The sequence below is a fragment of the Eulemur rufifrons genome, chromosome 10 (genome assembly GCF_041146395.1).
Source record: "Eulemur rufifrons isolate Redbay chromosome 10, OSU_ERuf_1, whole genome shotgun sequence".
Lineage (NCBI taxonomy): Eukaryota > Metazoa > Chordata > Mammalia > Primates > Lemuridae > Eulemur > Eulemur rufifrons.
This window is the reverse complement of record NC_090992.1, coordinates 4,935,993-4,963,493: the sequence shown is the minus strand read 5'-3', so window position 1 is coordinate 4,963,493 and position 27,501 is coordinate 4,935,993. Positions and strand designations below refer to the sequence as shown.

The 27,501-nt window shown below is 43.1% G+C and overlaps 1 protein-coding gene across 1 annotated transcript in view; it reads left to right on the top strand.

Annotated features, from left to right (window-relative positions):
* The first annotated feature begins 13,221 nt into the window (after nt 1-13,221).
* The window catches only part of KLHL3 (kelch like family member 3), an 82,247-nt gene continuing 67,967 nt past the window's right edge, over nt 13,222-27,501 (top strand). Inside the window, exons 1-2 of the mRNA XM_069484076.1 lie at nt 13,222-13,283; nt 23,750-23,871. Coding sequence (XP_069340177.1) covers nt 13,274-13,283; nt 23,750-23,871 — 132 coding nt within the window. The 5' untranslated portion in view covers nt 13,222-13,273. The remainder of the gene's footprint in view (nt 13,284-23,749; nt 23,872-27,501) is intronic.

Sequence of the window (27,501 nt, the reverse complement as noted above, 5' to 3'; positions counted from 1 at the left end):
GGTTGTGGTCATGTTGTAGTGACTGCGAAAAGGGAAAGAGGTGCAGAAATATTAAAGGACTTAGAATTGATAGGACTTGTGGTTGTATGTGAGGGGTGTGAGAGAGAGAGGGAAGATGACAGCAAGGATGACATCCTATTTAATAGTTTCTGGCTTGGATTGGTGAGTGGGTAGTGGGTTATGCCTCTGAGATAGAGAATACTGAAAGAAGAGGAGGTGTGAGGAACATGTGGAAAATGGCTTAGATGATCATTTCTGTATATTTCTATAGGAAAGAGCAAGGATTCTGCCTGGCCTATACTTTCTCCCTACATCTGTGATTGTTGACCCATTTGAATCCTCAGTATGGCTCAACTTGAATACTGCTGGAACCGTGGACATTGGGATACAGATGAAAGCTTTTTTGTTCAGCAGCTAGAGCTTCAGGTCTGGTGGGAGAGGTATATTTAATTAACATCAACTGTGGAGAGAATTTGGTAGGCTGCATACCTCTTGCCAGATCATGAAACCGGGAAGGCTAAGTCGCTTCAGCTGGACTAGATGGGGGTTTCATGAAGCCTGGTGTGGTTTTAATAGGGGCTGGAACCAGTTTTTGCTCTTGGAGAAATCAACCACTTTATGCTTCGAGTAAGGGCATTTGCTGATAAATGCTTTTCAACAGAAAAGATTGTGGCTAAGTCTGCCCAGAGAATGTGTGTGTGTGTGTGTGTGTGTGTGTGTGTGATTTTGGCTGGGTCTGAGTAGGGTGTAAAGTATGGTCTTAGTCCCTGGACAACAGAGTGAGATTGTACCTCCATGTGGTCTGTGTTTCACAAGTGGGGAGGGAGGATTCACCAGCCTTATCTGGGACCAAGAACTGAGAATGCTGAGAATTGAGCCTTGATAGGGTGGAGATGGGGCAATCTGTTGGGGACTAAGTAGCTAAGATCTAGAATGAATGGAGGGAGAAAGGTTTAGGGGAGGAAATGGTAGGATCTAGCAGCTGTGTGCCTGGGCATGTGCTCCTAGGCTGAGGCATATGAGTGTGTATGTGCATTTATGTACATGCATGCACTATGTTGATGGAGGGTGTAGGCTGTGCTAGAAATAGCTTGACCTTCAAGCCAAGGACACCTGAGCTCAGATCCCATTTCTGCCCCTTATTGTTTGTGTGATCTTATTCAAGATTCTTAACTTCTCCAAGTCCTTAGATGTTCTTTCCTTAATTTTGTGCTCTCTGGCCTTGGAGTAAGGAAAGACACTAACTATAAAAGAAATTATTCTTGTGGGATTTCTTACATGAAGTTTTTCATCTTTTCTGGGTGTTTCCTCTCTCTGATCACATTTTGTGGCTTGAGATTTTCTTTACCTGCTTAAACATACAATTCTAATAATTTTTCTTTGTGCTCTTCTTGATACTCATTTTCCTCTGCTCAGCTAATTTCCTTGTACCCAGAATCCAAGTAGTCCCAAAGTTCAGAGGTCCATGGCTTGCATTTACATGCTGAACTGAAGGTGAGGAAGGAAGCCAAAGGGGGAGTCTGTTATGGTCAGACAAGCTGTGGGTTTGGCATGCTGGTTGTGTTTGGATGTTCCTATAGTTATGAATCCCAATGTGAGATCTATAGAGATTCTTGAGCCTCTGAAATATTCTCTTAACCGTAGCAGCCCTTTTCTCTGGCCAGTTTGCCAGGCTAGGTGGTAGCATGGACAGAGGCCCACTATGGAACGTCAAAAGAAGCTACCCTCAGTGTCCTAGAGTTGAAGTGAACTGTGAGTCCTCAAATCTACACAAGTGGGGAAGATCCTGTTTTCCTACTAGCAAAACAAAGCTTAGCCTGATCCAAACAGAGGTAACTCCAAGGTCCCAGCCTTGACCTTGGAGTTGAATAGTTTCACCAGTTTGGGGAGAAAGTCCTTTCCTTGCTCATTCTTTTGATTCCTCCTTTCCACCCCCCATAAAGTTGAAACATGTTGCTCAGGAGTGGTTGGGCAGCTAGCTGGTACCCCATAGGGATTTGAGTGTTTTGTCTCTTGATTTCAGTACAGAGGGCATTGAGATTAAGAGTGACACTTGCTAGTCACTACCTGCTCATTTAGTCTCCATTGATATCCTTTCTTTCTATAATAATTACAATCCCTTGTCTTTCTATGGGACTGTGGTTTCCCAAAAGCTTTCCTTCTTGTGCCACTATTCTCTATACCATAGCCAATGTGATCTTTCTAAAGCAAAAATGTATTTACCTGCTTCCTGTCCACTTCTCTATTTAAAACCCTTTAATGGCTTCTCATTGTTTCAGAAAGAAATCCAAACTCCTTAGCTTTGCTTATATGGTACTTATAAGACTACTCAGCCTTCTAGCCTTTTCTTTTGATAGTTTCCTCTAGTGTTCTCTAGTTTTACTAAACTTCCCGTACTTTGAACACACTTTGCTCTTTTTCTCCTCCAGGTCTTTGTAAATACTATTTCCTCTGCCTGGAATACTCTTTGTCTTCCTTTTTACCTGGCTAATTTCTGCTCTTTCTTAAGGTCTCAGCTTCTGTGGAGTTTTCCCTCAACCTGCCATCACTGAGATAGTTGCCTGTCTACTGTTCTGTAGGGCCTATTGAATCATAATACTTAAAAGATATGACGTTTAAATGTTTACTTGGCATTCTCTTCTACTGAACCCTAAGCTTCGTGAAGGCAGGGACTGTGCCTTGTTTATCATTGCGTTTCCTTTAAATCTAAATACAGTGCCTGGCATAGCCATACAATAGCCTCCATTAAATGTTTGTTGAGTGAACAAACATCTCTGTGAAGTCAGTGATGTGGTACTTAGTCCCCTTCAACTTTGAGGATGGAGAGAGGGAGGATAAGGACCTCGCACAAAGTCACAAAGCACTTGGTGGAAGAAACTGAGCTAGGACCTGCCTTCCTCCAGAGGAATGCACTTTTCACTGGAAGATCCTGCAGAAATGCCTGCCTGACCCAGTGCGTTTTCTTTCCTGCTGGGTCGATGTGAGGAGAACAGGCTGGCAGAGATGCCCCTGGCGGGTGGGTAAATGCGTGGACTTGTGGCACTTGGAGGCACGGAGTGGGTTTACCGATGTGTGATCATCTCTTTCCCTCTCTCCCTTCCTGTTCACAGCATCAAGCTGAGCTCCCAGCCCCCGATACAGGCTGGGGATGATGAGAAGAACCAGAGGATGATCACCGTCAACCCTGCCCACATGGGGAAGGCGTTCAAGGTTATGAACGAACTGCGGAGGTACTTTTCCTATCTTACCTGTGCCCTTTCAGAAGGAACTTGCTGGGTGAGCTTCATCAGGGGCTGAGAACAGAAGTTAGAACACCACTACCTAGGAAATTCTGACTCCTCCCCACCTACTCTCAGTCACTTGGCTTCCCCTTTCAAACTCTGATTAAGACAGAATGGCTTTTTCTTGCCGATTTTCCTGAGTTCTATATAGATTCTAGTTAGCCCTTTATCAGACGTGTAGCATGCAAATATTTTCTCCCATTCTGTAGGTTGTGGGTTTGCTCTTGTGATAGTTTCCTTGGCTGTGAAGAAGCTTTTTAATTTGATCAGGTCCCATTTATTTGTTTTTGTTGTTGCTGTGATTGCCTTTGGGGTCTTCTTCATAAATTCTTTCCTTAGGCCAATGTGTATAGGAATTTTTCCAACATTTTCTTCTAGAATTCTTATGGATTCATGCCTTAGGTTTAAGTCTGTTAATCCACCGTGAGTTGATTTTTGTGAGAGGTGAAAGGTGCAGATCCTGTTTCAGTCTTCTATATGTGGCTATCCAATTTTCCCAGCACCATTTATTGAATAGGGATTCTTTTCCCCAGTGTATGTTTTTGTCTGCTTTGTCAAAGATTAGATGGCTACATGAGGATGGTTTTATATCCAGGTTCTCAGTTCTGTTCCGTTGGTCTGTGTCTCTGTTCTTGTGCTTGTAGCATGCCGTTTTAGTTACTGTAGCCTTGTAGCTTGAAGTCTGGTAAATCAATGTCTCCCAATTTGTTCTTTTTGCTTAAGATTGCTTTTGCTATACAGGGTCTTCTCTGGTTCCATATGAAGTGTAGAATTATTTTTTCTAGATTTGTGAAAAACGATGTTGGTATTTTAATAGGGATTGCATTAAATCTGTAGATCACTTTGGGTAGTATAGACATTTTAACAATGTTGATTCTGCCGACCCACGAGCATGATATGGTTTTCCACCTGTTTACGTCCTCTGCCATTTCCTTCCTCAGTGTTTTGTAGTTCTACCTGTAGAGGTCTTTCACCTCTTTAGTTAAATATATTCCTGGGTATTTTCTTTTCTGTGTTGCTATTGTGACGGGTATTGAGTCTTTGATTTGATTTTCAGTTTGACTGTTGTTGGCATATAGGAATGCTACTGATTTGTGTACATTGATTTTATAACCTAAGACTTTGCTGAATTTGTTTATCAATTCTAGTAGTCTCATGGCAGAATCTTTCACTATGTAGAATGGGCTCCAGCTCTATCCAGGATAATACAAGAGGTGCTAGATCACCATTGTTTTTTGTGGTTGAGTAGAACTCCATGGTATATATATATATATATATACACCACATTTTATTAATCCATTCATGTATTGATGGGCACTTGGGTTGTTTCCACATCTTTGCAATTGTGAATTGTGCTGCTATTAACATTCTAATACAGATGTCTTTTTTATAGAATGTCTTTTTTTTCCTTTAGGTAGATGCCTAGTAATGGTATTGCTGGATCAAGTGGTAGTTCTACTTTTAGCTCTTTGAGATATCTCCATATTGCTTTCCATAGAGGTTGCACTAATTTGCAGTCCTACCAGCAGTGTATGAGTGTTCCTATCTCTCCACATCCACACCAACATTTGTTTTGGGACTTTTTGATGAAAGCCATTCTCACTGGAGTTAAGTAATATCTAATTGTGGTTTTCATTTGCACTTCCCTGATGATTAGAGCTGTTGAGCATTTTTTCATATGTTTGTTGGCCATTAGTCTATTGTCTTTTGAAAAGTTTCTGTTCATGTCCTTTGCACACTTTTAATGGGGTTGTTTGATTTTTTCTTAGTGAAGTATCACAAGAATGGAAAAACAAGCACCACATGTACCACCATTAAATTGGTATTAACTGATCAACACTATGTACACACTTAGTAGTAACATTCATCGGGTGTTCGACAGGTGGTGGGGGGAGGAGGGGACAGGTGTATTCACACCTAGTGGGTGCAGTGTGCACCGTCTGGGAGATGGACACGCTTGAAGCTCTTGACTTGGATGGGGCAAAGGCAATGTATGTAACCTAAACATTTGTACTGCCATAATATGCTGAAATAAAACAAAATAAATTAAAAAAAAGACAGTGGCTTTACCAGAAATCACTTTTTCCTTTGTATTTATTTAATACCTATCATTTTAGTGATTAGTCACCGTGGGAAAATCCTTTATGTTTACAGCAGGTCTGTTCATAAACTCGATTTCCAGTAGAACCAGCTGCTTGAAAATCAATAAAAGAATAATTGCAACACCTACAGACAATTGCAGATTAAAGACTGTGGATGTCATGTATTTTCTTTTGGTCTCCCTCTCTCATTCTGTGATCTGAATTTAGCTTGGCAAGACAGCAACATAAATGGAAGAATATCTAGCTCCTTAAATGCAGTATAACTCTGTAAAGAAACAAATGAAATGCAAATATACTCATTTTCTCTGAGCTAAATGGTGTTCAGGGTATTTGTAAGGTTCAATGTGCATGTTTGACAAGCTTGTTGTAAGACTGGTTCAGGGCACTGAACGTGTTTTTCTGTACAAAGCCTGCGTACACAATCTCTTCCTTACCAGAGAGCTCTGAAGCTTCCTTTGCCCGTGCCACTACATACTTCATCCTGTTGTGAGGTGTAATTGTTTATCTCATCTTTTCTCTGTAGCTTGTGAGCTTTCTGAGGGCAAGGCGACTTCTGTGTACTTTTTATCTCTAGCACCTGGCACTTCATAGGAGCTTCTATTCATTCATCAAAGATGCCCAGAGGCACTGGCTAGGCCCTGGAATGAATGGGTGGGGTTACAAAGTAAAAATGTAAATAGGTTAATGAAAATAATCTTTCTACAGTGCAAATAGGTATTACGAAGGAGGAATGCATTAGGTGCCTGACAAATGGTAGGTATACAATGATTATTTTTATTTCTTAAAGGGTGCTACAGAAGCGAGTATGTGAGACTGGAACTGTGGAGAACACTTCGTAAAGGGAGGTGATGTTTCAGCTGAATTTTGAAGGACAAGTAAGAGTTAAAGAAATGAAGGGTAGCGGAGGTAGGGAGAAGCCTTCTAGGCAGAGAAAATGGCATATAGCCAAGGAAGTGTTTGTTGAGTGGGGGATTGAACTACTTTTAATAAAGCAAAAGTTCTGTCTGATTCTGTGTTTGTTTTCTCATTTCTCCTTTCTACAGGGCCCAGGCTTTGGCATTAAAAACCAAGTTAAATTAAATTTGCCTTGTGCTCTACTGCTCAATTTTTATTAGGCCTTCTGCCAGATTTCCTAGAAGCTCTGCCTGTAGCTCCCTTAGACATTGGGCAGTGCTGATGCTCATGCCTGTGGGCACGGTTCTCTTGTTACTAAAGAATTTGTGTCGTATTCCCTAGACACTGTCGAAGTTCGTCATTTAGTTCCTTTGGATATGGCTTGTGTCCTTTGTCTGATTTATGAGTCCGATTTAAGAGTTCCTTACCAGGCCTAATTTTGCCTGGTGTAGCCCACTCCAGTGACTGCTGAAAGGGAGTTATCTCAGGGAATAGATATGCACACAAGATTCCCCCATCCCCACTTTCTACTATTAGCATCTTTTCTTTTTCTTAAATAACTAAAAAAAAGTCATCCTAAGTCCTTGTTGCTTCTGTTACAAGTTACCATGTTTTTGTATTTTTCCCCAATATAAATCCAACACTGAGTTGGATTTAACCTCCTCCAACAGTCCTGCTGCTACTTCTCTTTTGTATTTGTTCTGAGGAATGCTATTTCCCTCAAGATGCTCTGTGGGAAAAAAAGAGCTCTGTACTCAAATGAGTTTGAGAAATGCTATATACTGTCCCCCCTCCCCACTCTGAGGTTGATAATGCGTATTGGCATATTAAATGCTCTGAGAAGTCCTGCAATAAACTTATCTGACTGACGGTTTCCAGCATGTATTTGACTACAGAACCCCATTTGGTGGTGGTTGGTATGTATAGACTGAATGTTTTGTTAAACTTGTTTTGGAAAACACTGGTCTAAATACCCGACATAGTCCTTGATGAAATTTAAGTGAATGATCTTCCTCTTTTTGTTTTCCTCAAATGCACTAAATCTATACGTACTTGGCTGGCTGGGAAAATTTTTCTTTTGTAAAAGGAATATGTTTGTTATAGAACATTTAGAAAATACAGATGAGCAACAAGTCATCTATAATTTTAATACATAGTGGTAACCATTGTTAACACTTTGGACAATATACCTCTTTAGATTTTTCAACCTGAATTTTTTTTCTTAACACTATATTGAATAAATTTTTCTTTGTAATTAACTGTTCTACATCATTAAGTGGATGAATGGTACTCTATTTTTGGTTTATTTATTTATTTTTTAAAACAGTTCCTTGCTGTTGGATGTCTGGGGTTTTCCCAATTCTGCATATAAATAACACCTGCAATGGTTATCGTTAGCTGTATAACATAGTGGTCACAAACACAAACGCTGGTTTCAAATCTTGGCTCTAGTACTTACTAACTGTGTAACCCTGGGCAGGTTAATTAATCTTCCTGACCTCACTTTTATCAACCATAAAATGAGGCCAGTAATAGTACAGTCCTGCAGGGTTGTTAAGAGGATTAATGAATAAAGTGCTTAAAACAGTGACAGCACATATATTACTGTTGTTAAATACTTGTGCACATTCATGATTATTTCTATAGAATTAATTCCTAGAAGTAGAATTGGTGATTTCAATAGCCTGTAGAATAATAACTATTCCTTAGACATTGTCACGAGGCCCTAGCACATAGTCAATATTCTGTAAGTGTTAACTATGATGATGATGATGATGATGATGATGATGATTTGTTTAAGCACGGCACCAGGTTATAAGAATATGGCAGCAGATAAGAGAATCAAAGTCTTCTCCTCAGTGAAGCTTATATTCTCATGGTATCCAAAGGCTATGTCAAGTTCCAAGGTATTTAAATGGTTAAGTTCTAAAAACTAGAGTAGCATAGGTGAGGCAGGGAGAGAAGGGGCCTGAATTGTCACTTTATTGATCTGGATGAGTTTAATGGGAACTGGAGAGAGGCCGGGCATACTTGGTTTTGGTGAAGGCCTGGGCCAAAGCATCTTGCCTTCCAGGGATTAGGCTAATGAAATGTTACATGATATTCCAGGCACCTGGGGTTATTATGTGCATTGTTTTCACATTCCCCTCCCTCAGTTTTAAGCTATTTTAGTTCAAGCACACTTTGCAGTTTATGAATCACACAATTCACGAGTTTCCTATTCTTTTACCTCCATTGTAGAGAAAGGGCTGTTGGCATGGTAACCGCCCAGCCTTCCTCCTCCTTTTGCACTTCATTGCTCTGCTCTGGTCAGACCACAGCTGCATCTGGGCAGCAGAGCCCTAGTGGTTCTTTGGCTCCTGACTCACCATCCAGCCAGCAAATGGGGATGTGGTCCTTCCTGGAGTAACACAGCCTGAGCAGGCCCGAAAAGAAGGCGGCAGGGAGAATGGAGCAACCAATGAGCATTAAGAATCCACAGTCTTCTCTATCTCATTTTGACAGTTTTAACCTCCCATTTTACCCATTGCAAACCTCATCTTTTTGTTCAGTTGTTCTGCCACTATGTCTTTATTATTAGTAATGAACTATCTTAGCATGTTGCTTTCAGTTTTTCTTTTGGTAACAGCTTTATCAAGATATAATTCATATGCCATACAATTTACATATTTAAAGAGTACAGTTTAATAGCTTTTACTGTATTCATAGTAGTGCAACTACAATCAATTTTAGAATATTTTCATCACCACAAACAGAAACCCTGTATTCTTTAGTAGTTACCCTCTTCCATGCCATCCGCCTGTCCTTACCCACCTCCACCAACCCCACCAGCTATAGGCAACCACTATTCTACTTTCTGTCTCTATAGATTTGCCTATTTTAGAATCATATAATATGTAGTCTTTTGTATCTGGCTTCTTTCACTTAGCATAACGTTTTCAAGGTTTATCCACGTTGTGGCATGTCTCACTGCTTCATTCCTTTTTATTGCTGAGTGATAGTTCATTATATAGACATACCACATTTGGCTTTTCACTGTTATGACTAATGCTACTATCAACATTCATGTACAAGTTTTTGTATGAGTGTATATTTTCATATCTGGTGAGTATATATCTGGGAATGGGATTTCTGGGGCATATGGCAACTGTTTGTTTAACTTTTAGAGGAACTGCCAAACGGTTTTCCAAAGCAGTTGCACCATTTTACATTTCCATCAGCAGTGGATGAAAATTCCAATTTCTGCACATCCTCTCTAACACTTGTTATTATTTGCGTTTTTGTTTATAGCCACCTTAGTGGGCATTAGGTGGTATCTCATTGTGGTTTTGAATTTCTCTGATGATTAATAATATCTAACATCTTTTCATGAGCTCATTGTCCATTTCTATATCTTATATGTGGAGAAATGTCTATTCAGATCTCTTGTTCATTTTCACTTGGGTTATTTTACATTTATTATTGAGTTGTAAGAGTGCTTCATATATTCTCGATACAAGCCCATCATCAGATAGGTGATTTGCAAAATTTTTATCTCATTCTGTGGATTGTCTTTTCACTTTCCTAGTGGTGTCCTTCGAAGCACAAATGTTTTAAATTTTGATGTATAATTTATTGTTTTTTTTGTTTTATCGTTTGTGCTTTTGGTGTCATATCTAAGAAACCATTGCCTTATTTGAAGTCATGAAGGTTTACCCCTGTCTTCTACTAAATATTTTATATTTATCTCTTATGTTTAGGTCTTTGATCTATTTCAAGTAAATTTTTGTATACCATGTGAGCTAGGGGTCCAACCTCATTGTTTTACATGTGAATATCCAATCGTCCCAGCACCATTTGTTGAAAAGACTATTCTTTTCCAGTTGAATGGTCTTGGCACCCTTGTAAAAAATCAATTGACCATAAATGTGAGGATTTAATTCTGGACTCTCAATTCTATTCTCTTGATCTGTATAGCTATCTTTATGCTAGTACCACACCGTCTTTTTTGCTGGTTCTTATTCTTCCCCTCAACCTCTTAACCATCTCCCACCTCTGAACTCCAAACCCATGTATCCACTTACCTGATTGATAACCCCACTTAGATGTCCAATAGGTAGCTCAAACTTAACACGTTCAAACCTTAACCTCTAATCTTAAATATTTTGTGGAAAAAAGAAAAAAAATAAGCTAACATTTGCTGAATATTTACTATTAGCACTATGCATTATCTCATTTATAACATATGTCAATGTTATGACACTTTGGGGACATTGTATGCTTGTCCACACTAGAGATTTCTGCGGCAGAGGCTTGAACTCAGGTCAGTTTGACTCCAGAGCATGAGCTCCTTCTTAATAGCCACATTATGCTTTTCCACAAATGATGAAGTATGTAGTTCTGCTTTTCTGTCCTCAAGACTGTCCTTTGCAGTGGTATGATAGCTCAGGAGAAAGGATCCCATAGGATCCCTGGTGAATGGAATAGGAGTACTTGTGAGCCATGCAGTACTTTAGAGCTGCCTCTTTCCTTTTCCATGTAGAGTGGATACATAAAGATATCTCCAGTGTGCAGACAGGCTTCCCCATCCCAAGGAAAAACCCACCTTGTGTTTTTGGCAAGTTTCTCTTGGCCAGTTTCCTAGATTAGAGTTTTTCTGGCCTTGAGACACACTTCTTACCCATCAAAACTCTTCTCACTCATTTGCTTAACTGGATTCTCCATCTTTATTTCCCATTCCTTCTTGTTTCTTTCCCATTTGTTCAAGAATTATCAGCCTCTCTGGATTTGTGCAAGGTATCCCACTCTGACATTTGATTGTTCAGCTCCTAGCACTGAAAATTTGTTCAGCATTTCTGACCCTTTTGTGTCAACAGTTTCCTTATTAAAATATTGGTTACCAAAAAAATTACTAGTTACTCTTAAATAGCAGTGATAACTCCATTTTCCAAGATAAGTCTATTCATGTTAGGAATAACTTTTTGCAATCAATTTTGACCAGACTAAAAAGCCTGTTCTCAGGTGGCCTCTGCAATCCCATTTTGTCCTTATGTTATATGTCCCAAAGGTAGCTAAGACAGGTGAGAAAACTGTGGTGAATTTATTTATCCATGTTCTCATAGCCAGTTAGGGGCAGAGCCAGTTCTGTTCCTGGTTGCACTGGTTTACTCTGATGAAGTCTGTGTGTGGGGTCTGCTATCCACTGCAGGGTGAAGCCCCAACCCCTAGGTTTTGCCTCTTGGTGACCAAAGTTGTTACCCTTCCTAGAAACCCCCTCACTAGTACTTTATTCCATGTGTTGAACATTTCCTGAGCATCTCTCCCTGTCGGAGCTAACCAACCTTCTGTCTTTTCTCATTCTGAGAGTCAGCTAATCACGAGGCATTCTGGTCCAGTGGAAAAATCACTGTATCTGGAGTAAGGGGAACTGGATTCTGTGGCTTTGGACTTCTCTTTACCTCTCTGAGTTTCATAGACCAGATGATCTCTAAGGCCATTTGCAGCTCCAGCCTTCCCAGACTCTATGATTCTATTTCTCTGATAAATGAACCTAAACTACTGTCTTAGTAGTTGACAATGGCTTAACATGCTGCACCAGAGCTGGTAAGTATGTAGCTTCTCTTCCATCTGTCAGCCATGGCAGTCTCATTAATTGGTCTCGACATTCTCACACAGAACCCAGTCATGACCTCAGACTTCTCAACCAGTATGGCTTGCTAGGTAACCACTACCAGTGGATCACAGTTGAAATGTGTTTCCTCCTTGTCATCCTTCCTACCTCTAGTGCTTTAATCTAAAGGAGGGACCAGGGGTGGTCAAATACTACAGAGGTTAACAGTATGGGCTTTGCTGCCTTCATGCAAATCCTGTTTCTACTGCTCCCTTTCTGTGTGACATTGGGAAAGTTACTTAACTTCTCTGTATCTCAATTTCCTCATTTTTTAATATGGGGCATAACAATTAGCTCTATCTCATAGGGTTGTAGAGAGGATTAAATGAAATAATATGTGTCAAAAAGTGCTTAGAACAGTGCCCGGCACATAAAACTCAATAAACATTAATTATTACATTGATTTTAGGCATGTAAGAGCTTGGATGACTGATGAAGGAAAAATCCTTAGAGTGACAGGACCTTGTGGCACCCTATTGATCTCTAAAGTAGTCAAATATCAATTCCCTTTATGAATGTGGATTGATCTTATTCATTCATTCACTAAAAATTTAGGGTCTTCTGTGTGCTATGTATGCAGCCCACTGTCTTGGATACAAGAGTAAATGACACATTCTTTTCTGAGTTCATGGTATATTGCAGTGACAAACAAGTAAAAAGGTAGTTACAATATTTTTAATAATTGCAGTGATTGGAGTTTGCCCAGGGTCCTTAGGGAGCACTGTGTGGCAGGCAGAGTGTTCTTGTTGACAGTGTTAAATCTGAGAGGGAGGAGAAGTAGCTGAGTCTGGCTTGCCTCTTACCACATGTAGCGGATCCCTCTGGGAATCGTTAGTACTTGGTCTTGCTGGCGCACATCTCAGTGAGGTGCCCGTGTTCCTCAGCGTTCATTCAGTCACTCGGTTGACACCCCCAGGCTTTGCCACTGCTCCCTGAGCCACTGTCCCCCTAATTCTCAATCAGAGCTTATGGAACCGAGGAGCAGAAGGGTGAAGACAAATGCAGTAGCCCTGAATTTACAGACAGAGATCTGTCTGTGTGCCTTAGGAAGGCATGCATGTCAGGGATATCAGGGTCTTGGAAACGTCGAGGAGTCCATCCCTCTGCCTCACTCAAGATAGAGCAGGTCTCTGTGACAGCTTTGTATGGTGATAGTGTGAAGTCTGGGTGGGGGAAAAAAATACTTGTGTGTCATGGGGATAGGTGTCCATGCTGTGACCCATCCTGTCCCCTCACTGGTGTCTTACAGTAAACAGCTGTTGTGTGACGTGATGATTGTGGCGGAAGATGTCGAGATAGAAGCCCACCGTGTGGTCCTGGCAGCCTGCAGCCCCTACTTCTGTGCGATGTTCACAGGTATGGTGAAGGGCAAACAATGACCCATGGTTATGGGGCTGCAGCCCCGCTGGGAGAATATTGAGGGCGGTGGCACGAGGGGAGGGAGGACAGAGAAGACTGTGAAACCCATCATGGGGAGCTTTCTGTGCCAGACACTGTGCTTTGCACCATGAGGACTTGATGGAACCAAAGTCCTAGCCAGGCTAGTTGGTCATGTAGCCCCTGTCCACCTTGAGAAGAGGTAGGATCATACAGGCCATTAGTTCTCACACTTAAGCAAGTACCACGATCACGTGGGGAGCCTGTCAACCATGTAGACTCCTGGGCTCATCGCCAAGCCTGCTGATCTCTCATTTTGCAGATGGAGGACGCTGAGCTGAGAGAAGGGAAAGGATTTGCCCAAGGTCACATAGTGAATGAGTGGGAGCTGGCTTCTCGACACCTGGCCCAGTACTCTACCAGCTGCTCTACATCTTGTCCTTCTCAGCCCTTCCTTCCAGGCCATGGGCCTTCTATAGCCATTAAAGGAGTGTGGAAGAGATTTGGAGAAGCAATGGTGGGAATGGGACATAGGAATAATCAAAATATGGCATTCAGTTTCAGCACCTTTGCCTGCTTTCCATAGGGTCCCTGTCTCCTGGGCATGCCCAATAGCCTTGTCCTGCTGTTTCACATGTGTTACTTCTGAGACCGAATTCCCTGAAACCCGTGGGCTGAGCTTATCTGTAGTCCCACACAGCACCTCCCTGAATCAGGTGTATGCAGTGCTCTATAAATCGCTGCTGAGAGAGACAGGAGGAGGCCACTGGGCTTGGTGAGACCCCCAGACTGCGTCGGGTGTCCCTTCCACATGCTTTCCAAGTGCCCTGTGCCTACTCTAAGTATGGTGACTGCCACTCTGCATTCTTGTCTGTTTCCTGGTGTCTGCAGGGCCCGTGTCCCGGCATCTCACATAACTGGCTGCTTCTGATCCTGCAAATGTCTCCTCCTCAAAGAGGCTTCCTCTGATCACCCTAGCGATAGTTCCACACCAAGACTCTTTCCATCCTATAACTTGACTTTATTTTTTCTTAACATTTATCACTATCTGAAAATCATCTTGGTTGGTTGTTTATGTGTTTTTTACCTATCTCTGCTCACTGGAATATAAGCCCTGTGAGGACAGGGACCTTGTTGGACATGTTTGTTACTATATTATGAGCACCTGGTATGTGGTAGGACTCCAGTATTTTTTAAATGAGCAAATGAAATGTCTCCTGAACTTCACTGTGAGCTTTGGGCATTTGGGGAACATGTCTTGTTATTATTGAATCCTCAGTGCCCGCCAGAGGAGACGGTGAATAAGCGAAGATCAAAAGAATGAACGTGAGCTGGCTAAAAATGGGTGAGTGCAGGCACATTTTTGCTGAATGGGTTTTAACCCTTTTCCTAATATATCACACAGCTGGGCAAAGTGGTTTTTGGCACTTGTGCTTTGAGAGTTCCTCACATGTGTGTCCCCCTTGGCTCATCATGTGAAGGGAGCCTGGTCTCAGCTTGGAGTTGTGCCTCTGCTAAGTGGACCAAGCCACTCTTACCTCACTTTGAGCCCTGGGCCAGGAATTTCATAATGTAGCCTGGAAAACCAGCTAAGTTCACTGTCTGGAAATTTTGAGTCACACTCCCTTTAGAATTATATCAAACCCTAGTTGTAAGGTTTTTATTTCTTTTTTTTTTTTTTTTTTCACTTTCCTTCATGCATCTCTATTTCTTTTAAAATAATTCACTTTGTCTTCAACTTCAACAAATAGCTCTGCCAGTCATTCTTTGTGTATGTGGTTTGGAAAGTCCAGTGTTGAGAGAGGAATCTATTTGGAATTGCAATGAATCATAGTATTGGCTTCACTTTTTGCTAATGAATTTGCATCTGGGGCCGTGGAAGTACCTTAGCAAAAACAAAGTGAACTTAGAAATTGGGAGAAAAGGTGTTTCTGGGGCAGGTGTTAGATTCTAGTAATTGAAGGGAGGGGAGAATCAAGAGGAGGCAGTCTAATGTCATGCCCAGCCCAAGCCTTCCAGGGAATTTGGTTACCATCCTTCCTTCCATCCTTTCCATCCATCCATTCACCCATCCATTCAAACACGATTCTCCTATGTTCATTACAGGGAAAAAAATCAGAAAATGTGAGCAAGCAAATACTAAAAAAGCTACAGGTTATATAACATCTAGGTAAGAGTAGGATCTATATATTTTCAGATTTTATACTTATATACATATACAAAATATATATTTAACATAAATGAGTTTATTTTATATGTACAGTTGAATAGTCTTTTCTGATGTGTTTTTTAAAAAATTGCTATTCATCTTCCTGGAACATTCTTCTTCCCTGTCTCTTTGCCTGTCTTTATTACTTCATTGTCCTTCATTACTGCTTAGGGACTACTTCCTCAGGAAGGCCTTCCATGACCCCTCTGGATTAGGTGACATTCCTTCGCTACTTACTCCCATGGTACCTGTGCTTCTCTTTAGTAGTACTACTCACTCACTACTTCCTCAATATCTGATTTCTCTGGTCAGTTGTAACCTTTATGAGGGTAAGAACTATACCTTTTTGAATCACTGCTGTGTTCCCACTGCCTAGCATGATCTTCCACACAGTAGGTGCTCAATAAAAATCTGTTTTTATTGAGGAACTTACTGGAACTGGAACTTAGCAACACATCATGACTATCTTTCCATGCCAATGAAATTGCATCTACATCCTAATTTTAGTGGCTTCATAAGATTCCATCATATGTATCCTAATTGAGAATCTATTTTCTTATTTATTGGAAATTATAGTTCTTTCTAAGATTTTGCTATTAAAAATCATGCTAAAATGGCCATCTTTGCATCTTAATCTTTATTTACATTCCTGATTATTTCCGTAGAACAGATTCCTAGAATAAGAAATACTTGATTAAAGGGTTTGCACATTTTGAAGACCCGTGAGACGTGCTGCAGTGCCCTACAGAGCAGTTGTACGAGCTTGTGCTCCCGTCAGCAATAGAGGAGATTTAGGTATTTTTGAGACCCATTGGCTTTGCTTAAGCCTTGGTAAACAGGTATAAAAAACTGCAGTAACATTGCAAAACTTTGTTCTAATCATCAGATTTGGCTTCAAAATGCCTAAAATTCATCATGAAAAGGTCCCACTAACTCTTGTTAAGTCCACTTTTATCAGCATGTTTATGGCCAAAAGGACAATAAAATACACATGACTTTCTTCTGATGTGAGTTGTGTGATTATGATCTTTTATGCAGGCTTAACTGTTTTTAATTTTTAGTCCTCTGAGTCCAGAGGACTAAGTGTCCTGTTGCCCAAATGTCCTGTTGTGGTTCTAAACACCAACCCCACACTCCTTGACCATGTCCTGCCTACGATAACTTGGAATAAATGTGGAACCGAGGTCTGAGTGCCCACCAGAGAGTGTCCAATCCTGTAGGAAGATCTGGGATGGGCAGTCAACCTAATTGCTCTCCCTTCCTTTGAGCATAGCATGAGCGGAGAGGCCAGCAGTGCTGTGTTCTGTTCTTTTTCCTATGAGTATGGAATACTGAGACTTCCTCCCATCCTCTCCATCCCAGGGGAAGCCATTTCCCCAAAATAGTCTCATCAGTTTTTTCCTATTTATATCGTGCCCTTTTCTTTGGGTTCTGTGCCCTATAGCGTTTGTGCTCTGTATGGGTCCCTGACCTACATATCATCCAGATACTTTAAAAAAACAACCCCCATTTTATGGTGTTAAAGGAACTGAGGTCATGGTGGCTAAAAGACACTTGGGTTTCCACCCCAAATGAAGCCCTGGGAGTGATTTGTCCCACTCATCTGGTTCAACTGTACTCTGTGCAGTGATTGATTTAGATGATTGGTTTTATTTTTTAGAGAAGAGCTACTGTCCTGTTTTTATTAGATTTAGGCTGATGTTCAGCTGGTATCTTTGAACACATGGTGAGTAGAAATAGGGAGAAAAGGTCAGGAATGTGCTGAGGGTGAGGGGCAAGAGGCTTAGCATTCAAGTAGACACCAATCATCCACAAAGCAGAACAACGAGGGCCTGGCTCTCTTACTCCCCTCCTAGGCATGAACTCATTCCATAGAACCATTGTTTTACCCTTTCTTCATGCCAGACCCTACCTGTCCTGGGTCCGTGGCCCATGTCTGTGTTCTGAGTATTTGTATGGTGTATTGACACCTTTAAAGAACTTTGCATGATATGGAGCCCAGCAAAGCTGAATACAAGGCAATGGGGCAGTGAGTGAGGCAGAACCAGGGAACTGAAGTACTTCTTTGGACTTGAAGGAGGTTGTGAGCAGTACTGGTAGTATATAGGGTCTGGTTTCTGAGAGTTTTGCCCCTGAGGAGTCAGAGGTTGGGTAGAATAGTTCAGAAATAAGCACTGGGGATATCAGAAGCCACCTGGGTTGAAGGAGTAATGGTTTCAGCTTCCATGGAACTGTCTGCTAGAGTTAGTCACCTTTGGGCTGACAGAGGGTTTCTTCTTCCTGTCCCTAACACACCACATCAAAGTCAGGCATTCTTTTCTGGCGTAGGAGAACCAGATTTTGGGGTAAGGGCCGCACTAGTCATGCATCTAGGAAGAGAGACTGCTATTTATCTGCCTCTCATCCCCAACCATCTCCCTATTTAAAGTGCACCTGGTTTCACCGAGATAGTCTGGGGTAGACTTGTGTGGGCTTAGAGTAGCTCAGCCTTAAAATTCAAATCATCATTTGGAGTTAACTATTGGTAAGGAATGTTTTATGAATGTTCAAAAAGGAGGTTTGGAGTTGGTGATGTGGAGGCCTCTTTGCTAAGGATTAAACACAAGAGTAGTAATGCCACCTTGCATTAGGAGATAGTGTGGTGTTTTGGAAAGGGCTTTGGAGTCATAACGACCTGGGTTCCAGTCCTGACCCTGGACTTAGTAGGTGTGTGGGGAATTCACTTATCCAGTGCGATCCTCAGTTTTCTGATCTGCGAGTCTGGAATGGTAACAGTAAACAGGGAGCAAAGATAGGAAATGGGTATAAGGCACCCAGCACAGAATAGGTACTTAATAAAGTTTGCTTTTATTATCTGTAGAGTATTTCATAGTTTCCAGAGTTCTTTGGATATGCAGGGTGGTGGTGGTTAGGGCTGATCTGAAGCATCTGTGTGGCTACATGGGCATTTCCTTCCTGACTCGGTGCTCCCTGCGCCTCCTCCAGGTGGAGGAGGGATGAGATTCCAGGGAGGGTAGGTGAGGGGGTGACACCCATCGCTGTAGCTCTGCGGGATCCCACTATCTTAGCCCTCACACTCTCATCGTCTCCTTTGATGCTCACACAGCCTTGGGATGAAAGTAGGGCAGGGAACGTCCTTGTTTCACAGATGATGGAGGTCAGCCTTTGGTACTCTAATGGCCCCGGCCACTTAGCTGCAGCAGGGGTGGCCAGGATTCAGGGAGGTGGCAGAGTCTTTCTCTCATGTGGGGTTAATGGCTGATATAGGCCTTAGTTTAGTGTTCAGCTGCAGCCAAATGAGTTGGCAACCCAGCTTGCAGGACTTACGTGAGGGTTAGAGGGAAGAAAGTTCCATACCTATCTCGATGTCCATGAAGAATTATTGTATAAAGGATAAGGACTTTCCTGTTTTCTTTCTACTGAGAACATGAGACTAAATTACAGTAGTAATTCAAGTTAGGAGCAAGGAAGAATTCTATAACATAAGGACCCTTAAACACACTTTTTTCTTTGCTTTAAAGACTTGAAACTTAGTCGGGGTTGCTGGTGGTTTAGCTATGGTTCTTTAGAGAGACCCGCCAGCCAGTTTCTTTCTCATTGTCAAGGCTTCATTTACTTAATAATAGGGTTGGGTATTTATACTAATGACCTGGAAAATGGGCCGGTGATTCTTCTAGACACCTTGAGTCTTCTGTGATGGTGAAAGATTTTCCCCTTTCTTTTTTTTTTTTTTTTTGGAGACAGAGTCTCGCTCTGTTGCCTGGGCTAGAGTGCCGTGGTGTCAGCCTAGCTCACAGCAACCTCAAACTCCTGGGCTCAAGCAGTCCTTCTGCCTCAGCCTCCTGAATAGCATGTGCCACCATGCCCGGCTTTCACTCCTCCAGCCCAGCCTCTTCCTTCCTGCTCCCCTTTGGCAGACTTTCACCTAAAAAGGTCTCAGTTGTGCCCATGGTGCTCTTGCTAGGATCTAGAACTAAGACTCAGATGCTCGTACCTAATAGACTTGTGGGATTAGTTGCTCTCCAGAGCTCTCTATGGTTCTCAGAGACTGCTAAGTGCTAGGTGCTAAGGTAGAGCCTGAGGATTTAAAGTTGTTCAAGAAACAGTCCCTTAGTTCAGACCTCCGTCACCTTTCACCTGACATTCTGCCACAGCCTTCTAATTGGTCAACCTGCCACCTGTTTTGTTCCCTCATCTCCAACTCAGTCTCCATACTGTGGCTATAGTGATCATCCCCAAATAAAAATCTGATATTTCCCGGTGTATTAATCTGAGGCTTAAAATCCCTTACCCTCAGGATGAAGTCTAAACTCCTTAGCACGGCCCAAAAGGCACTCGAGAGATCCAGCCCCCGCTCATATCCACAGCCTCGTCTCACCACTCTTCCCTGTTCATGCTGTGCCGCAGCCAGACTGAACTTCTTTTTCTGGTTTCCAGATAGGTCATGCTCTTTCTTACCTCTGGATCTTTATATATACTATTCTCTCTGTCTGGAACATTCTTCCCTCATTCTAACTTCTCGTCTGAATAACTATGGCTCCTTCTCCAGATGAATGGTTCTTAACCATTGTGATGAAGAACCAGTAGTTCTTAACCAATCTGATGAAAACAATGGACTCCCTCCCCAGAAAAGCAAATATGTGCTGTTGTGTGCTCTTCATTCTTTTATATAGGTTTAAGGTACAAGAATCCTTGGCTTAAGAACCTTTCAAGCTGAGTCCTCCTTTTTAGCATTTAACACCGTTTGCAATTGTTCGTTTACTTGTCTCTCAGTCACCAGAGTGAGCTCCATGAGGGCAGGGCCATAGTTGTTCCCCATTGTGTCCTCTGGGCCTAGCTCATCGCTTGGCATGTGGGGACACATATAATACATGTTTGCTGAGTGAGTGAATGAGCACACACCTGCCCTTGAGTGGATCATGTTCTATTTGGAGAAACAGGACAACAGGAGGTGCATGTTAACAGATGACAAGCAGAAGATGGAAAGGGCTAAAAAGATGTGCAGCTGACAGGCATTTTCTGAAAGTTCAGAGCCTGAGGTGGCCGACTGGGCCTCTTGAGAAGAGCTAGCAGAGGAGGGTGCTTGGTTTGACCTTAAAGATGGGAGAACTTATAGGTTCATGTTCTGTTTCCTAGAAATATTTTGTCAAACTGTTAGAAGTGAGTGAAGTCGCAAGAATGACCAAACTCTGAAATTACTGAGGCCCATAGAATTATGAGATGTCAAGAGAACCTCTCTTCTTCCTCTTTTTCCCACTCCAGCAGATATTTTTTAAGTCCTTGTTACATGACAAGCGCTGTGTTATGTGGTGAGGACATCTTGACAAATAAGCTTGACAAGATCCCAGCCGGCTTGGGTCTTTGGTAGGTATGAAGCCCTAACTTGCCCTCAGAATTTGGACCAATGGCTTGAGTTTGGGAATACTTCTATTAAGGTCATCCGTTAGGGTCAGATTTTATAGAGGGATTTATTAGAAATGACACAGAGTCTAGAGTTAGGCCAGGGTTCAAATCCCAGCCCTGCTTCTTAGTACTTATGTGTAAATACCTCCTGAAATGCCAACTTTATAAGTTATAAAATGGAAGTAATATCATCTACCTCATGGGGCTGTTAAGGGGATTAAATGAAATAATATGTATAAAAAACCCTTCACAGAGGGCCTGGTACACAGTTGTGACTGTTGGTATGACTATTTTTCAGGCCTATTTAAGCTAAAGTCTCACTTTGGTGTAGTCATTTCTGCTGGTTCTTAAGAGATAGTAAGATTGGATTCTACAAGTCTATGTATGTGACTTACACAGTTCTCTAATTCACTACAAGTGAGCTTTCTTAGAAAATAACTGTTGTCTTTGAGCCCCTAGTTTTTATTTCACATTTTTCTTGCTTATTAAAGTTTTAAGTATTTAAGATAGATAATTAGAAATTTCAGAGTATATCTAAGAAAGCAGGAAAAAGTCTCCCAAAGTCCCATTGTCCAGAAAACTGTGTATTAACCTTTTCTGAATCATAAATCCATGTAAGAATCTGATAAAAATGATCTGTCATCCCTCCCAGAAAAACTGAACTTTTATGCTTATATAAAAATATTTTCGTATAATTTCAGGAGTTTCCATTTGTTTACCCCAAAGTTACAAAACCCAAACCTGACCCCCAATCCCATATTCCACAGGCAGAAAACAATCATCCTGGGCTCTGATTTACATTGCCATGAGGGTGTCTGAACCTCTGGGTCTTTGCAGTGTGGCTGCTCTTTGTTTTTAGTTTTATTTTTTAAGGACCAAGTTCTTACACTAAGAATTGGCTATCTTTGATTACCTTTTGCAATATAATTACCAACTGGACCCTCATTAATGAACTTCTTAATGGCTGTTTAGAGAGAGAAGCTTCTGATTTCCTTGTGTATGCATGTCTTTGTTTATGTGTTTCACAATAAACTCAAGAGAGAGATTGCGAGAGCCTGTCTTACAGTAAAGGAGGAATCTACCATCTTTTCCTGTTTCCTTTTTGTCTCTTGGTTCTGCTCCAGGGCTCTTTGTGCTGAGGCCTTTTCACTGGTAGTCAGAGGAGAGAGAACAGAGTGGAGAATCTCGGGTCCCCCTGACCTGGCAGTGCAGGGAGCAGGCAGGGTTTGGAATGTTTTCCTGCCCACTTTCCTGCCTGTTCCAGAGTCATTCAGATCTAGAAGTGTGTCAGGCTGGAACTGTGGATTGGCGGAGGGATCATGTGCCATCCACGCAGCTTGGAGGTGGGTGTCTGCCACCCACACGCTGTGCTGTACTTTATTTTCTTGGCTCCAACGCACAAATTCCGCAGAGAGGAAAACCGCCCAGGCTCTGTTTTCAGGCTCGCATTAGGGCTTCTGAATTCCTTGTTTCTTGCAGTCAGGTTGTCTTTTATTTCAGTCTACAAAGACACATGTGTTGTCTGTCTTTCCTTCTGACGTCAGCAGCCCTTTCTGAATGAGCCCGGCTCTGGATAAACCTGTGTGTTGTGTGTAGAGCGCAGCCTGGGGGCCGTGGAAAGGTGCCGCTGCCGCCCTCATTCCCAGACCCACCTTTTCCCTTTCTTGGATTATTATCAGGGCCTCCCCCGCGCTGTTCTCCTTGCCTCCAATCTAGCTTCCACCCTGCATCCAGAGTTTCATTCAAAAATACCCATCTGTTGATGTCATTCCCCTATTTAAAATCCCTCAGTGGTGCTACCCGTAGGATAAAGCCAAACTTGTTTACATGACTTACAAGGCCCTGCACGTCCTGGCCCCATCTGCCTCTCTGGCTCCCTTCTTCTCGCCGTTACCCCTTGTACCAGCCGCACCGGCCTCTCACAAGAATAGGTAACACTTACTGAGCGCCATTCCCAAAATGTATCCTTTTGGCACTTTCGTCCCTTTGCACTTATGGATCCCTCATCCAGCCCGTCCTTCCTCACTTTTGCTGCCTGTGGAACTCTGATTCATCCTCTCATGTCCAGCTCAACTGTGACCTCCTACTAGGATGCCTGACTGGAGTTCTCAGACAGGGTTTCTTGCTCCCTCCTCTGCGTTCTTAGGATTTAGTATGGGGTCGTGGTTACACGTGTGGACTTCAGGGTCAGACTCCCTGGGTTTCCGCACAATTTGGTCCCTGCCTAGGTATATGATTGTGGGCAAAATGAATCACCTACCCTCTTGTGCCTCAGTTTCTTCATCTGTAAAATGAGGATAATGTTAGTAAATCTCATAGGTTGTGAGGATGAAAAGAGGCAAGACTTAAAGTGCTTAACACAGTGCTTGGCCGTAGTTAACACTCGGTGTTACTTGTTACCAGAGTACCTTGTGTGTACTGCTACTAAGCTCTTATCAACGATGTTTATGAGTATTTTTGTATTCCTGCTTTGCTAGACCTGTGCTCCTTGAGGACAGGTGCATATCTCGTTCACTTTTCCCAGCCTTGTACGTAGAAGTTTATGGTACGTAGAAGTTGTTGAATGAGTGATTGCACATAGACTTGCCTTCAAAATGGAAACGGGCAGCAGACAGAATGAGGAATGCTTCAGATTGGGTTTGTGGGTGACCACAGAACCAGTGTTGATGTGACCTCAATGTCAGCTAGTGTATCCTCCTCCGTGCCTGAGTCCGTCCTGCTCTCGCCCAGAGCACGGGCAGTGCTTTTGTTCCTCAGAGAGGATGGGAGGTGTGTGCAAGTGAAGCATACCCAGCCATGTTCATGTCCTTTCTGTTTTTGTTGTGCACTGTAGGTGACATGTCTGAGAGAAAAGCCAAGAAGATTGAAATCAAGGATGTGGACGGGCAGACGCTGAGCAAGCTGATCGACTATATCTACACGGCCGAAATTGAGGTGACTGAAGAGAACGTCCAGGTAAACTCAGCCCCAGCTGATAGCTCCGTGTGTTGCACACTCGGGAACCACCATCTTACAGCATTATTTTATGTAACCTTCACAAAAACTGTGTCAGTCCCTGAAGAGGAAACTAAAGCTCCGGAGAGGTTAGGTGACTTGCCTGGAGCCACACAGCCAGTGGGTAGAGCAGCTGATCCCCAAACTCGTGCCCGCCTGGCTCGGGCACCCAGGGTTTAGCAAGCTCCTAACCACGAGGCCATGATATGTCTGAATGCGCCTGGGCCCCAGGAGCAGAAGGTCTCTAGCTCATGTTGGTTCAAAATCTTGTGAAGGAAGAACTAGAAGCTTGGGGGACCCTTATTCTTCTCAGGTCAGCATCTCATCTCGGGGGTTTTGAGCATTATATAGTGAGGCTTTTAAAATTTTTCCTATTTGAACATTGGTCATCCAAATGCCTCTGAGCACATGGAGGTGCCCAGCGCCAGGACCGAGGCTAAGCAGGAGAGTGCGGCTGTGAAACGTGTCATCCGCCTTTCCCTCCGTGTGCTGCCCCGCCTCGTCCTCGGCCATCTGGAGCCTGGAAAAGAGGAGCCAGGGAAGACAGTGCTGCCCCCAGAGGAGGTGTCTTTGTGGGACAGGAGGCATCAGCATCGTGCCCCAGCAGGGGGATGGTTGAGGGTGTGGCCCACACTTAAACCCTGCAGATCACTGGCTTGAACACAGACACGAGGCATGCTATTTCTTTTCCTTAAGATTCTTGCTATTTTAGAGTAATGGAAATTACATGTGCTATGAAAGTCTGTTTTTTTTCCCCTTTTCTTTTTAAAGCATAATACCACCTTATTTGTTTATGTGTGACTGATACCTCTTGAGTGATCAAAATACCTATTTCCCTTATCTTATCCAGCACCCCCCCCCCCTTTTTCCAGGATCGAGGTCTTTGGGAGGCTGAGTTGATAATTGTTATTCTTTCAATTCAGCCCAAATGATTGAGTTCCTGTTGTATGCCAGGCACTCCGTTGGGCTCTGTGGTCGTCATAGTGAGCAGTGGCAATTCTGCTGCCTGCCCTCGTGGAGTTTGCAGTCTAGAGGTGAAGACAGACATTCACCGAATAAGCACATAAGTAACGTCCATGCACAAATTGTGATACATCCTTTGAAGGAAAGGAACATGGATGGTACAAGGAGAGAGAATATTAAGGGAACTCAATTTGGGTGGAGGGAGGGGATCAGGGAAGGGCTGTTTTGGGAGAGAAGGCCTGCGAGATGAGTGGGAGTTAGCTTGGTGTGAGTAGCTGGTGGTGCTCACAAGGCATCAGGGTCGGCAAGCAGAGTCTGATGCACACGGTGTTTGGAAATGCAGACTCTGCCCCTGCAATAGAGCCTGCTTTTGTTTCTGGCCTCTGAGACTATCTCTTTGGTTATGTGATTTCCACAGTGATTTGGTCTAAGCTTACCCCTCCCTTTTTAGTTCAGTTGTATTTTATGCACCGTAAAATGGACAGCCATTCCCTCTTGTTGCTGGTTTCCCATCCGGAATGGAGTGGGTGCTGCCGTGGTCACACAGTAGGTCTAGCAGCAGAATTCAAACAGCCGAGTGACTTATGGGCAGTCACAGTAAGCGCAAAATAGCGTAGTATAAAATGAGTATAGGGGAGATTGCAGAATTGTGTGATTGGAACCAGCTTTCTTCTCTTTTCATAATGTATTTCCTTTTTTTCTTGTAAAGTACAAAGTGTTTACAGATTTGGATAATTAGAAGAGTCTTTATTGCTTGACTAGGTAATAAGTTAATAATAGGTCATAATACTAATAAAGTTATAAGTAATAAGTAAGTTAATAAGTAAATAATTAAAAATTAATAAGGTGATACTAGGTAATAAGGTAATCTTTGTAAGTTTGGTCTAACCCAGTGGTGGTCTCTCTCTAGTTTATAAAGCCATTTATCTTAGAGCAGTTAGCAGCAGCTACCACAGAGCACCCTAGAGAAAAATGGCTTTATTGTTGCTTTTCAAAACTACTTTGTAGGGGAGGAGAAGAGGGCCAGAGTGAAGATGTACAGCTCGGGGACAAGTGGACACAGGGATGAGGGGGAAATTGAGTATGAAAGGAGACCTGGGCCCCCGCCTGCGCTTGGCCACTATGAATAATTCAGAGAGTGGTCTTATCCTAGCCCTTTCCCACTGTAGGGTGTCAGTTTTCCCATCTGTAACGTGAGGGCGTGGGACTCACTCTGCCTCTGATTTGCCTTCTGTCTGTCCTGCTAGAGCTTCTCTAACACCCCCACTGACACTGCCTCAAGGATCAGTTTTCTCATCCGTAAAACAGGAATCATGATAGTATCCATTCTGTGGGGTAGTTGTGAGTTAGGCTGCCTGTGTTCAAATCCTGGTTCCACCATTTTCTGGCTGCGTGACCCTAAGTAAGTTACTTAAGCTCTCTGTGCCTCAGTGTTTTCATCTACAATATGGGCATAATCATAGTATTTAACCTCATAGGGTTGGTGTGAGGATTAAATGTATTAATATAGGTAAAGCACTTAGAACAGTGCCTGGCACATAGTAAACAATAAGTGTTGGCCATTATTACCTAAAATAGGGAGGTGATAGTGGAGTCATGTGAGCATGGAAGGCTTTGTCTGCTTTCTCCTCTGCCTGGGTGCTGCTGAGGACCGAGGGGGCAGAACCAGGTAGGGAGTAGGAGCCATGGTAAGGGGTGGGAGGAAAAGACTAACCCAGTCTGGCTTGGAAGTGGGTGGGAATTCTCCCAAGTGGGGGATAGTCTGGGATACCTCCTGCCCGGGATGCTTGGCAAGGACAGAGGCCGGGGCCAGGTGCCGGCTGTTGTTCTGAGGAGAGGGCCCTTTAAGGGATCTCACTAGGTGGAGGGTAGAAGCGTGATCTAGAAGGCACAGGGCTAAGGGAGCTGTCTTAAGTTTTCCTCCTTCCTCCTGGTAGGCTGTGTGTGGGCTCTCATCGTCTTACTCCTTTGTTTATTCGTTCATTTAATACATGTTTCCCTGAGCCCCTGCCCCGTGCGAGCAGACGCTGTGGGCACAGAGTGCTGTGACAGGCTGCTTCCCCCGGAGCACATGGCCTGAAGGTGGGGACAGATGGCTAAGTGCATGCGTAACCTGTGCTGGGGTGAGGCCGAGAGAAGGTACCCGAGGAGCAGGAATAGTCATTCCTACTCTGATGAGGCTGGGTAAGGATGGCCAGGGCAGACCCTGTGGAGGAAACGTCGTGCAGACCAGATCTTGAAAGAAGACCGGGAAGTCAGTCCTGCCTCCCTGCCTGCCTGTCCGTGTGTGGCCTGTGGGCGCCTCGAGGACCTGCTGTGTTCCTCCGTGTGCATGTGGAGTGGGGCTGGGGGCGGCAAGTGCAGAGGGTCCCCGGGAGACGCCACGCGGAACCTTCGGGGAACTGCCATGATTGGGAATGAATGCGATAGACTGTTACAACTATCCCCTTTCCTTTAAACTGTGGTTAGGTCAGGGGTGGCCTTGGGGGAAAACAAAATAAGAAAAGTCGAGAAGAAGAGAGTTTGGCTCAAAGTGGATTCTTCTTCATGCTGTTATAAATTTGTGAGGCCGTTACTCACAGGTTATCTATGAAAACGAGACCTTTTGAGGGTTTTGGTGCACTGGGA